Below are 12,993 nucleotides of genomic sequence, written 5' to 3' on the forward strand. Positions count from 1 at the left end.
TTAAATTAGCACTATGGTTGACTAGTGGTTTGCGTATTTGATCATTAACATTCACACACTCAGTAAAAAGAAAGCTTCTTTGGCCTCATAAACATGAAACAGTTTCAGTTGGGTGGTGTCACATTCTTGCTTCAGTTGTAAGTTAAAGTTTTTAGTTGGACATGTGTATCATGTTTTAACCAGTCAGCCATCTCCGGAGGAGCACAGCATGCGGTGAGCCCGTACACCAGCCAGCGCATGTGCTAGATGTCCTGCAGAAACAAACTGCACAACACGTGTGTGTTTGTGTGGGTGTGTAGCTGCTATGTGTCTCTTTTTTTTGTTTGCCTCTTGGTGTGTGAGTGCCCTGCTGTGACAGTGGCGGCTGACAAGACAGGTTCACACACACACACACACACACACACACACACACACACACACACACACACACACACACACACGCATTCCCGGGGGATCCAGATAAGATGTGTTATGAGGCATGGGGGACATCCATTACAAAGCCTCCCATGGTCCAAAACCCCTGGAGCTAGCTGCTGGTTCTCACACACTGAGAGACAAACTACCTTGAATGCAAACATACACACACACTTGCTCACAAAGAGACAAAAGAAAAAGAAACACAAGATCTGTGGACATAAAACAAATATATTCACACAGAGAGATCTAATAGAAACAGTCTTATGTAGGTGACAAGCACCGAGGGAATTACAGCCGCATGTTGGAAACAAATTCCGGTGACAGAAAAGACAGACAGTCCATGACAGTGCTGAAATGAGGTGGTCATGTTGGTGGTAGGGGGGCATATTTGGTGGCACATGATGAAAAATCTTTGACAGCTTTGCTTCAGTGTTTTGACAGTGGATGTGGCCACAGCAGGCCTGAGTGATGTTTTTTATGTGTGCACAGACTTATGCAAATTACAGCAGCTTAATTTGCTTGTGCACGCTGGAAATGTGAGAGACAAAGATTAAGAGATCCTTGTACAAACTCTCTGAGTGTGGGTCTGTGTGTAAGTGTCAGTGTGTGCCTGCCTTAATGAAGCTACACGCGCCAGCATGATCCCCATCAGTCTGCTGTCTCCTAATTGGACCTACACCGAGCAACAAGCGGACCTCCAGCATTCATCTCCAAGAATACACAGTGAGCTGCGGTGCTGTGCAGAGTAGCCAGAGATACCGACAAAGAAAAAAAATTGGAAAGGAAGAGAAGGAATAAAGAAAGAAATCCTAGGAACACCTGCCTACTAGTCTGACCTTTACACAATTACTGGCAAGTGTGGGAAGGTGATCACAGAGACTGATCGGAGAAGTGGAGCGCGCCTGCCTGCTCGTGCTCACACCTGCGCTGCTCTCACACATGAGCAGATGAACACGCTCATCAAACATCATCTAGCGGGCTACCATGTGGAGACACCAGCACGCCACGCAGCGTCTTCCTCCCCACCGCTTGAAGAGAGAATAAATCAGTGATTATCATATAACCCCAGGTGTTCAGCAACATCCCTGATGTAGTTTATCGACAGAGAGATGGAAGCAATTTGAGGAGAGCGGTGAGGAAATGTTGCGATGGAGCTTAGCGAGCAAAACTGTACCCAGCAACAGCGTGAGGTGGATCTGGCTCGTGACCTGTGCTGTATGGATTTCTGTCTTCTGTTTAAGGCTCCACCAAAACACCAAAATGAATCAGAAAACATCAGAATCTGTGTCATTCAACGCAGCGTCACTATAATTGTGGCGTGCGTATCTAAACGCATCAATATAGCAACAACTGCTGCATCTCAGCAGAAAAAAGCCCAATTAAACGACAAACAATTTACCTCTCATTTTCTCGTCTCCTGAGCATCGAGCCTGTTGAAGATGATGGACGGGAGCAATTTCTAGAACACGGCAACAATGCAAATCACTCTCAGTCTCTCTCCCTCAGCCGTTTTCCCTCATGGTACTGTAGATTGCAGCCTCCCATCCTAATTGTTCCCAAACATCTCACGCCGGCAGCGTGAGTTAATTGGGAACGAGAGAAGTTGATCTCCCATGATAGAGAACCTTGCATTAATGAGTATTCCCAAAACGACTATCCGCATTAAATCGGCAAGCGTGAAATGTATTCTTTGGTCCAACAAAATTCGGCAGAGCTGAAGGACTTTGGTAAAGCCTTAAACTGTGCCTCTGTGTGTTTGTTTTGCGATTCTGCATCGGGAATATTCTAGATTACCAGCAAATGTAAGTGAGAGATGTCTAACCCCTTTTAAGAAAGAACTGGCCATGAAGAACTTGCATCATGGAGAATCATTCTTATGCCCAGCTTCATATGTTCTGTCCACAGTATCTCATAACACTATACAACTCTCCCCCAAACCTAGCATGAAGCCAAACTCAAAAAACTCTGATGCACACACACGGTGCTAATGTAAGTCGTGGCTAATGTAACTTTGGGCCACTACACTCAAGCACAGACTGGCAGCGTGCCGTGGAAGCCTGCTAAACTCACTTCATTCTGAAGTCACACTCCCAGATGATAGTGCCGCTCAAAGTTTTCAATTTTGAGACGCTCCATCTGGAGCTGCAGATGTAGAAGCAGTACCTAACAACTTCCAGCAACCGTGACCTCATGTGTAAAACTGGTGTTCTTCATTAATGAGAAACCAGCTAGCATCCTTGTATCGGACTTTCACGCAGCAGGCTACTACTTTTTATTTTAAGAGGACAAGTTGAAGATAACAGTAGGAGGGGCACACTGTTGCCTAACGTAAACAGTGTAGCAGGATCGTGTAAACAAGACATTATGTAGTTAATATTTGATGTTTGCATTCGTAGACCGTTCCTAACAAGGCAACGAGGAACAAATTGTGATGTATAAAGGTGCTGTAGAGAAAACTATAGACATCACCACCTGAATGTTCATTTCCTATTTTTATGTTGTACACAATGTGCTGGAAGGAGACAGGAGGGTCCAAGGAGCTTGGAAAGAAAAGCGTCTGGACTTCTTTAGGTTGCTTGAAGATGTTTCACCTCTCATCCAAGAAGCTTCTTCAGTTCTACGGTCAAATGGTGGAGAGTCCCACCATTATCCGATTGTTAAGTGATGACGTGACGAATCCTACTTCCGGGCCTAAAGTAGTCTGCGTTTAATATGGCTTTTGTGTTGTTAACATGTTTAATGTTTTGTATTTTCTTCTATTTGATCTCAAAAAGCTCCTAAAACAGTCAGTGATCACTGTTGACCTCCCTCGGCTTTTATTACCACTAATCATTTATTTAAGCTCAGTTTTTAAAACCTTAGGATGTAACTACAGCCCAGCCCATGCAGCAGTATATGAATGACTAACCTCGTATTGTGGATGGATTATCTCAGTTGTTCTCCTGGCTGAAGTTTGGTCCTTTTACAGCATCCTGCCATGCGATTACATTTGTTCCTGACCACCGAGAACACTCACGTTAACTTTTATCGAGTGGAAAAAAAGTTAGCTTGTTTATATTATGCTAACATAGCTGTGTCGCTAGCGGTCACGTAGCACATCGTTATATACCAGCTAGCCCAACTTCAGTAACCCTACAAACGCCACTGCTGTTTAGTTTCCTGTCTTCATTTATGCTGGAAGTGATAGCAGAGCTGTACGTTTGAATTTGTTTCCAAAACCCCGCAGTCAGGACATGCTGTATTGTATTTAGATAGAAGCTAGCGAGCTAACTCCCTGCTAACTTCTAACTCCGTTAAATGTCATAAATTCCGTTTTCATGGATGCCTGGATGCTAAACTCAATTGTTACACCTGGTAGAGCAGAACGCTGATCATTTTATTAAAGATGAAAGACTTTAGACAGTTTTTCAACTCTCAGTAATGCCATAGTGATCGTTTGATATATGGACCTGCAGCGGAGTTTAGACCCAGACACGGCTAGTGACGTCAGACTGAACAACCGGATTATGTACTGGAGATGTAACTGCTACTCAGGAAATTATATGAATACTTAAGCTTTAAATGATAAACCTTTCCTTCTTTTCATTTAAAATGTAAAATTCCCAATATATTTTCCAAAACGGAGAACATTACGCGTAAACATAATTGGAGCTGAGATTAAGTGAAATCACATAACACAGTGACAGAGAGCGAGCGAAACATGTCCGTCGTGTCGTTATGTCCCCGCGGAGCTATCATTAATTAACCGTGAGATTGGTTCCCTCCGCGTCCCACCCCCGTCGCTCGTTCTGCTGATCCTGAGCTGTCAGGGGGATTCGCCCTCCTCACCTCAGACAAAGAAACAGGCAGTGTTGGTAAAATGGACAAAACACAGATGTGTGAGAACACACCAGATACAAAAGAAAACACATTTTAGCCTTCACACTTCTCAAGCTCCTGCACACATGTTCTGGTCCAGCTGCCTATAGCTTTCTTTCAGCACTGCAGTACATCACTACTGATAGCTCAAATCCCTCAACTCCCCTATACTACCCAGAGGGGTGGAGAAATCTGCCAAACTGGTACAGGTCCTCTCCTTACCTCTCACACTACGGTATTTGACAACCAACTAGGGAACTGTAAAATTAAAGGCCTTGGCAAATGAAATTCTGTGACATGGCAGCATGAATCAAAGCAGGCCCTGCATTGGGAGCTTGTGGAAGACGAATGAACAAGGTGTGCTCTCAGAAGGAATACAAAAATAAAGTGAAAAGTTAGTGAGGGCAAAAAACCTCCTAAAAAAACCCTACAAATATTATAATCTTAAGGAAGCAAAGTGCATCATCTGGTATCCGACAGCTGCATCCTGGTTATTGACTAAAGAGGTATCGGTTCATCATTTCACCTTGAAAAGGAGAGTGCTTTGTATAAAAGCTCTTTCAAAACACACACTTTATTGACTTCCTTTGATATTAATAGCCTGTGACACAAAATGCCATTTTCCCAGCGAAGCCACGTTACTTCTTATCTGATGTGACCTTGTTGATGGTGCCAGACACGGTGCTGTAACGTATCTCAGCTCGGGCATCATTGCAGATTACCGATGCCACACAGCCAGAATGAGTATGTACTGCTTTGCCTTTGTTCCAGATCTTCAAACCTCACATATGAAGGCTATGTCAGTCCCAATCACAGGACTCCCTCGCAGTGGCCTCCTCCACACCGCTCTGATACAGACGTACAAGTGACAGCACCGACTCGAAGGGCCATCATCGCTGCAAGGCAAGCTATCTGTCGTTGAGGTGAAGAGGCTGATAACAGTGGTCCCTGTCTGTCATACAACAAGCAACCCCAACTCCATCTCACCCTCGAGGGAGACTTACTGCTTTAATGTGGACAATGAATGGTTCAATTTGTCCTGTGCGCGTCAAAGGACTGGCTCGGTGATTACTTTCTTGGCACAGTAGTGACAATCATTGGCTTGGTCAGGACGTATTGGGAGAAAGGCCTCCGTCAGGCCGGAATAGGATGAGTGACAGTGAGAGACGGAAAAAGGAGAAAAGGGAGAGACAGGTAGAGAAAGGGAGCGGCGGCGAGGCCGGCTTTGCACGCCTCAGTGAACAGCGGCATTCAATCCTTCAGAGGATGAGAGATACAGTATCCTGACCTTGACTGATCGAGGAGAGAAACAAACCTACAATCCATCCATGCAAAGTCACAAAGAAGACACAGAAACGCTGTTAAGTGCAGAAAAGGGACATTTTTTGTCACATTTTTAGCTCTGGTCATATCGGAAACACTGAACCCACAGACACCTGTGCCACATGTGTCCAACGGTGTAAGATTCCTAGCATTAGTTTGACACGGTGGGAAACACAGTAGGCTTTGTCACTTTCTTGCTGACAGTTAAATGAGAAAATCAACACCACTCTCATGTCCGGAGAGGCCACTCTAAAGACTGTTTGCTCAGCTTATGTAGCAATAAGACTTGAACCTTATTTGGCTAGGTAATCAACTCCAGAACCTTTAAAGCTCTCTAATTACAGCGGTGCACGATTATTGCATGTACTGCATTAGCTGACTTGAACAAAATATTATTTTAAGAGTGACTTAAATCATTTTTCGAGAGAGAATTTGTGTGTATGTATCCATGACGGCTTATGTTAATGAGAGTGTGGGGAGTGAATTGGAGGGCGGGATGGGGAGGGCTGCTTTTAACCATGTAAAGCATTTCTGTATGAAAAGTGCTTTATAAATAAAGATTGATTGATTGATTGATTGATTGATTGATTGTTAAGTACTAGATGCTAGAAGAGTCATTTTTTATAACAGGGACAAAATCCACATTTGGATATTGCAGGGCCAGAACTGGAGTTAATCTCGAGATTGAAATCCAAGATAAGGTGGTTCAGGTTTGGTCTTTGTTTTCATTCCCTTATTCATTTGTCATTTCTTTTATTCAGTACCTCTGTCAAGGAAGTTTGGTCTTTGGTAGCATGCGTGCGTGTCTGTCTGTAAAGACGATAGCTCAAAAAGTTTTGAATGAACTTTGCAGGGAGGTAGAGCGGAGTCACGTTGACTTTCCAAGATCAGCAAGCACTCCAGCGGGTGGTGAAAGAAGCTGGCAGAATTATTGGAACAAGTCTGCCAGAGATCAGTAATATCTTCCCCACTCGCTGTCTGAGGAGGGTGCACAGTATCCTGCGGGACCAACATCACCCTGCGCGCCACCTTTTCCATCTGCTGCCCTCAGGGAGAAGGTACAGGTCTATACAGGCCAGAACATCCAGACTGGCCAACAGCCTGTATCCACAGGCTGTGAGGCTCCTGAACTCTCTGCCCCCCTCTCACGGACAATAACCATATCCAACTTCTTAATAGCAATGAACTGGTCTGCATTGGTGCATCATATCTTTATTCTCTTCCCCCTCCTGCCCCCCCTCTTTCTTAAATAGATAACTATCATATCTGATATCATATCTCACAGTACAATAATATTGAATGGGTTGCATTGTTGTATTTTGTCATGTTTCTCAGGTCTTTGTCTGAATTTCTACGAACATTATTGCTAAGGATTGTCTTATTGCATTGGAGTCACACTGGGTTAAATATGTACACTTGGGTTTTAAGGGGTATTTATTATTTTCTTCTTTTTTTTGGGTTGTATGGAAGCCCCAAACGCAATTTCATTGTTCTTGACAATGACAATAAATAAATAAATACTAAATACTAAATACTAAATCTTCAAGGTCAGCTTCAAGATTTATTGGTCGAAAGCACCAAAAACTACTTGGTTAGGTTAGATAGAAGATCATAGTTTAGGCTGAAATACACCCTTTAAGTCATCACTGGCACAAAAAGATGTCTTGACGGGTTCTTTGTGAGAAGCCTTGAGCAACCTTGTGCAACACCAGCTCCTTTGACAGGACAACACCAGTGACAGCGTGGGAATGGGAAAACTCTAACCATGTGCAGAGTTCTTGAAGATCTCTACGCAGCTTTTTCAAATTTCCATAAATCACTAGAATGTCTACAGGTAACAAACAGTTCTGCTGGAAACATCACCACATACACCCTCTCCCTTACCTGGATAGTGGGTGGTGAGCGCTGTTTGCGGGTGGTTGTGGTAGACAAGGTGGTGGTAGTCTCTATAAAGGTGGTGGACATCTCTGGCGGTACTGAGGTGGTGGTGCGCGCCGCGCCCCGGCTAGTGGGGACGTCGCCCACCAGCCGCACGCTGCCGTTCACCTTGATGTTAATGTGGCCCTCGGCGGCCATGTTGAGGACTTTGAGGCCATTGTAGTAGAGGCCGGAGAGCTGGCCCTGGTAGGGCCGCTTCCGGTCGTTTCCACCGATAGAGATAGTGGCCTGGGTGTTGAAGATCGTCAACTGCCGGCCTGGCGCGGGAGGGAAAAGCGTTGATAAGCTTAAGAGATGATAATCTAATGTAACAATAACATTAAACTTTCATTGCAAGACAGATGCGGTGATAGAGAACGTTTGATGAAATGTCTTGTTTCCCTGATTAAAAGAAGTTGCAGATGGTTTTCAAACTGTAATGATGACGCAACCTGGCTTTGTACTGAAAAAAGTATCTACAGCTGCCCTACTTTTTACCTACTGCTGAGCACATTTTGTACAATAAGTAGATTTCAAACTGCTGCTAGAGCTGAAACAGATACACTTGTCACAGCAGCAGCAGTGTTGTAACACTTTCCACAGCTTTGTTGTTATTCTGTGGACAAAAGGGTCTCGAGCAATAAGTACAGCATGTATATGGGGAATAATGTGCAATGCCCAGTTGCTACAATTCATGTGATTTTCATTAGGAGAAGCCCAAATATCATTATCAAAACACACTGCTCATGCATTCCCAATGAAAGAAAAGCACAGCAAACTTTCACAATGCAGGAATCATAATTAAAAATCTCCATTGTATAATTTACAGACACATAACACCGCAAGCCCGCTACATTTGTTTGTTATGTAATACATAATACATTAGGTATGAAATGGCAGGGGCAACGTTCATATCACAGAAAAATGAAATAGCACGTGTGGAGTCATGCATGCAGCGGTAATGGGATTTTTTTTTCCAAACCTGCCTTGTTTTACAGTTGTTAAAGGGACTTTATGATGAAGTTATGCTGATGTTTATGTGCAATGAATTTTAAAAGCAGTTTATGATATTTTTATGATGGATTAAGCACCAGAAAAAACAAAGGGGGAAACAGACTTCTTCTTTTTCTGGGAAAATCCCCACAAAATGTTCAATACGAACAAGGTGCTGGTTTTAATCTAACGACTGGAAAAGAAAAAAAGCACAGCTCTATCAGGGCACAGTGCACCTTGGCAGGCGCGCTGTGACGCTTTGCCGTCAAAAAGGCTCCAATTAGCTCTCCATCGCCAAACAAGTGAGAATTTTATTGTGTTTGATGTGTTTAAGTACAATCAGATGAATTACAGCAGGGAGAGGCACCTGCTGTTTGGAAAGTTTTCAGGGGGATATGCCCACTGATTAATTTGTTCTCAAACATTGCAGAGGATTTGAGCCAAGGGAGTTAATTCTCCTCTCAAAACAATCGGCCGACTGTTGCGGCATAGATAATAATGCATAATGCCTCCGCCTAGTCAATTTTGCACAAAAGATTAGCAGCACTTGATATTTCATATCTTGTTGTTGCACTGTTTACAAAATCACTTCCCAGTCCCTTTAACTAGACACCATGGTTCAACTTTTTTTTTTTTTAAAGATGACAATGACAGAAAAAGGGACAAGAAATAATAAAAAAAAAGCATCATAAAAACTGAACCAAAGGGAAAGGACGAAAAGGCTAAAAACACAAACAAAATAAAACAAATTGCTTTGGTTTACTGGTTTTTTTAAAGGGTTTAAGGGATGGTTATTCATTCTCAGAGGTTGAAAGGGAACAAGCCGATGAAATGACAGAAAATAAAGAACATTCTAGAAGTTCGATAAAGATTTACCTTTGTCCTGAAGCCAATCTTCTACTGGCCGGGTATATTTGAACGGGATTTTCTTATTTGCCATTTGATAGCGCTCAATGTCGCTGTTGCCTTTAAAGTTTGAAAGTTTAACAAACAGCTTCAAACAGTTGGCAACAGCAACAGACATCACACATTTATACAGTGGTTTATGAAGAGTTTTATCTTTGTTTAGAAATATTTATAAAAGCTTTATGATATATATGAATATATATGTATATTTCTTTTACCCCAAAGTAGCGTTACTTTAGTGGAAATTTTTTAAAACTCATATTTATACAGCACACTCCACACACAGCAGCAATGAGGAAAAACAAACTGTAGGGAAAGAAAAATCCTGCAAGAAGAAGTCAAAACACAGGAAATGCATCACATCTACGTCATTTTACATAATAGAGACAAAAGGAAGGAGATCAAGTGGTTAAAAAGGCAGACATGCATAAAGCGCCTTTCTCTGAAGCAAATTGGAGGTAATTTATGTGCACTAATTCTCCCACTGGACACCACCTGCTTTCACATTTCAAGGGCCAAGGAACGATTTGGTGGGGTAGCTACTTGGAGGGAATGAGTGTGTAGCAGCTTTTGAGGGGAAAAGGAGGCAACGTTAGATGAGGAGGTGGTAATTTGAAGCACAGCAGACCTGTTTGGGGGGGGGGGTAGTCCCACAGTGACACAGATTTGAAGAGGACAATGCATACAAATGAGATCATTACTGACATAGTGGGAGGCTTTTTGGGTTCAAAGAAACACCAAAAGAACGCAACCACCTCTTCTGGGAATGTTCCTGTTGGGCTGGAGGTATATAACAGTAGTGTAATAATAATAGCCTCACTTATGCAGGGAATCTGGAGCCTGTACTGAGTATTTCTGGCATCATTTACAAATTTCCTTTGTGAATGTGCCGGGATGCAACATTTTGTCTGACAAACAGGGATCCTCTCCCTTTGAAAGGTGCCGCGGATCTGTCGACAGCGAGAATGGAGACGTACAAGTCCGTCTTCAAACATTTTGAGGTCTAACAAAAGAGACGAATGGCAGTGTGATGTCACTCAGTATCCAGAAGGAAAGGGATTTGGAGGAAGAAAGAAGAAAGGCACTGGCACTGACTCATTTACAGTATAATACAACTGAAAGGGCAAAGCTTCACCTGCCAGTGTGTTTAGTTTGGAGCTTTTGAACGTGCTTACATTCACGCCCTCGTTCTGACACCCGCCCGGGTTGTATTTCATTTTCTTTCTTGGTTTGGCAATAAGCTACATTCGGTGTAAGTCACCACTGCTCTGACCTGCTGACTAAACTTCCATAACATTACGCGCGAACGCGTCACAACTGCATAAAACCGTGAGCTCGTACCAGTTTCCCTTCCCTCTCTCTTTTCTGTCTTCCTTGCGTTCTTTGCTACCTTTCACAGAAAAAAAACATCCAAGTGCTCAGTTTACAGCCAGCTGGGATGGAGTGTAGATATGGCTGCAAGGGAGCTCAAGGAGCTAAACGAATGTTTCTGCAGTGTGCCAGCAGGTTAATCAGCTACTAGCAGGACTCCCTCCCCATTCCTTTGATCTCAAGCAGGTTTCAGGTGGCAGCCAAATACACTCTCCTCTGGACAAGGGCCACAGAGGGAGGCAAGATGTTCGTGTTTGAAATCAGAGGACGCTCGGAAAAGGTTTGGAGTTTGATCGAGCGAGCCGGGAAACACGGGGGGAGGGTGGATGAGTGCCATCGACAAATAATCTCTTCGCATTCTTTCTGCTTTGTCTTTTCCATAAAGTCTCAAACGTAGCCTCACGTCGTCCTTTAGACGAAGTGGAATCACGAGACTGAGAGGAAGACGGAGAAGAAGCTGTAAGTTTGCTGTGCATTGCTAATGGCGTGGTCTCAGGTATAGCTCTTACATTGTTCTAGGTGATTAATGAGGTGACAGTCCCCACGTAATGAATACACCACCAGCTAATTGTGCAACTAATGAGAAAATTCTCTCTAGTTTGTCAATTTGATATTCAATTTCTAGAGGTGACTTCAGAATGGATGACCTTGCCAATAAAAGCACTACTGTTTATTAAAAAGTCAGTCTACTAAGGGTTTCAGTTTTTCCCCCTAAACATAGTGGACAGATATTTCCTGCCAGTGCACTGAGGAGAGAGACGAATGAGCAATCTGACATTATAATATGTCTGATGTTCTTTAAAGCCAGAGAACCGGTTTCATTTTCAGTCAACGTCCATAATGAAAACAAGCAAAAGAAAAACTGTATATTTGTAGGGCGAGAAACAAACACCCATCAGTACGGACAGGTATAGAATAGAATAGAATAGAATAGAATAGAATAGCCTTTATTGTCATTGTACAGAGTACAACGAAATTGGAGTGCCACTCCCTTGGTGCAAGTTTCAATAATAAATATAAATGTAAAATATAAAAAGTACAAAAAAAACAATCGTAAGTACTCAAACAATAGTATGTACAATATATACAGGATAGCAGCATTAATATGATGACAGTATGAATAGCAGCATAATATAATGGCAGCGAAGGTGGAGCTACTTTGGAAATGGGTTACAAAAGGGCTTGCAGAGGCAGCAGCAGCTCTGTGATCAGCTGATCTTCCAGGAATCTTACCTTAAATTTGCCAACCTTAACTCAAGCTAACTTAGCTATGTTTGCTTTGGTTTTGGTATTAGTCAGTCGAAAGCTAACCCAACCAGGACACTTTCATTTTGCTTGTACAGGAAGGCCGCCTCATGGGTGAGTTTGTCGTCCGTCTCTTCTCTCTGTGTTTCTGCAGGGCCTTAAAAGGTAAAGTGTGATAACACCACACAGCCCTTATAGAGAAGACCAGGTGAATATAAATATTTACGTATGTTTATCATTATTATATTATTTTGCTGCGAGCTTATGCGCACGTTGCCGGCTTTTACTTCGGCCCCGCTGCATGCCATCACTGTTTTTTTCCTCCTAGCCAAAACAGTGTCTCGGTTTTTTCCCTTTGGTGGCAGCCATTCAGTCAACACAAACACTGGCACGGTGACAGTCGTCTGCTGGTCGGTTGCTTCGTTCTCTGCAGTTGGTTGCCAGACTAATCTCACCGGGGTTCCATCACAGGGCCAGTGCTGAGAGCGCATCGAAACTGTGAAAATGGCCACCGTGACAGGCTCCTGGCATTCTCTCTATTTGGGGATGATGAGTACATTTGATATAGTGTGGCCCTGTCCAGAAATCATCATTCCACAGCTCAACTCCACAGCTCGCCACCGCAGCCCCCTGGTAATAAATATCTCGCACAAGCCACCTTCTTTCCCATCTACACCTGACTTTCATCTCTGTTTCTCCTCCTCGCTCCCTGGTTATTCATCCGTGCACTCAAGCTTTTTTCCATTCTCTCGTTCTCTTCGGCACACTGTCCATCCAGCGATATTCCAGCTCCTTCATCTGCTCCCGCTATTCTCCGTCTCCCAGACTCAGCAATCAGCTCTCTTTGCTCTTCTTGGCTGAATCCGGCCTCTACAGCTGCAGCCACAATTTATCTACTTTTCACTCACTTTCTCTTCTTCTGTGCCCGTCTACATGTCAGCTCTTTCTCACTTTTTGTCGACG

At 43.3% G+C, this 12,993-nt stretch overlaps 1 protein-coding gene across 11 annotated transcripts in view; it reads right to left on the reverse strand.

Annotated features, from left to right (window-relative positions):
• The window catches only part of nrxn3b (neurexin 3b), a 321,992-nt gene that overhangs the window by 30,073 nt on the left and 278,926 nt on the right, over window positions 1-12,993 (reverse strand). For 10 of the 11 annotated variants that reach the window (XM_085245861.1, XM_085245865.1, XM_085245862.1 and 7 more), the window contains 2 exons: window positions 9,385-9,474; window positions 7,483-7,793 (listed from right to left, as the gene is read on the reverse strand). In XM_085245861.1, the coding sequence (XP_085101987.1) occupies window positions 7,483-7,793; window positions 9,385-9,474 (401 nt within the window). The remainder of the gene's footprint in view (window positions 1-7,482; window positions 7,794-9,384; window positions 9,475-12,993) is intronic. The other variant, XM_085245867.1, reaches the window with a different exon arrangement.

Source organism: Mchenga conophoros, linkage group LG15 (genome assembly GCF_057382185.1).
Source record: "Mchenga conophoros isolate Kocher_MC1m ecotype Shallow Benthic linkage group LG15, M_conophoros_male_GT1.1, whole genome shotgun sequence".
NCBI lineage: Eukaryota > Metazoa > Chordata > Actinopteri > Cichliformes > Cichlidae > Mchenga > Mchenga conophoros.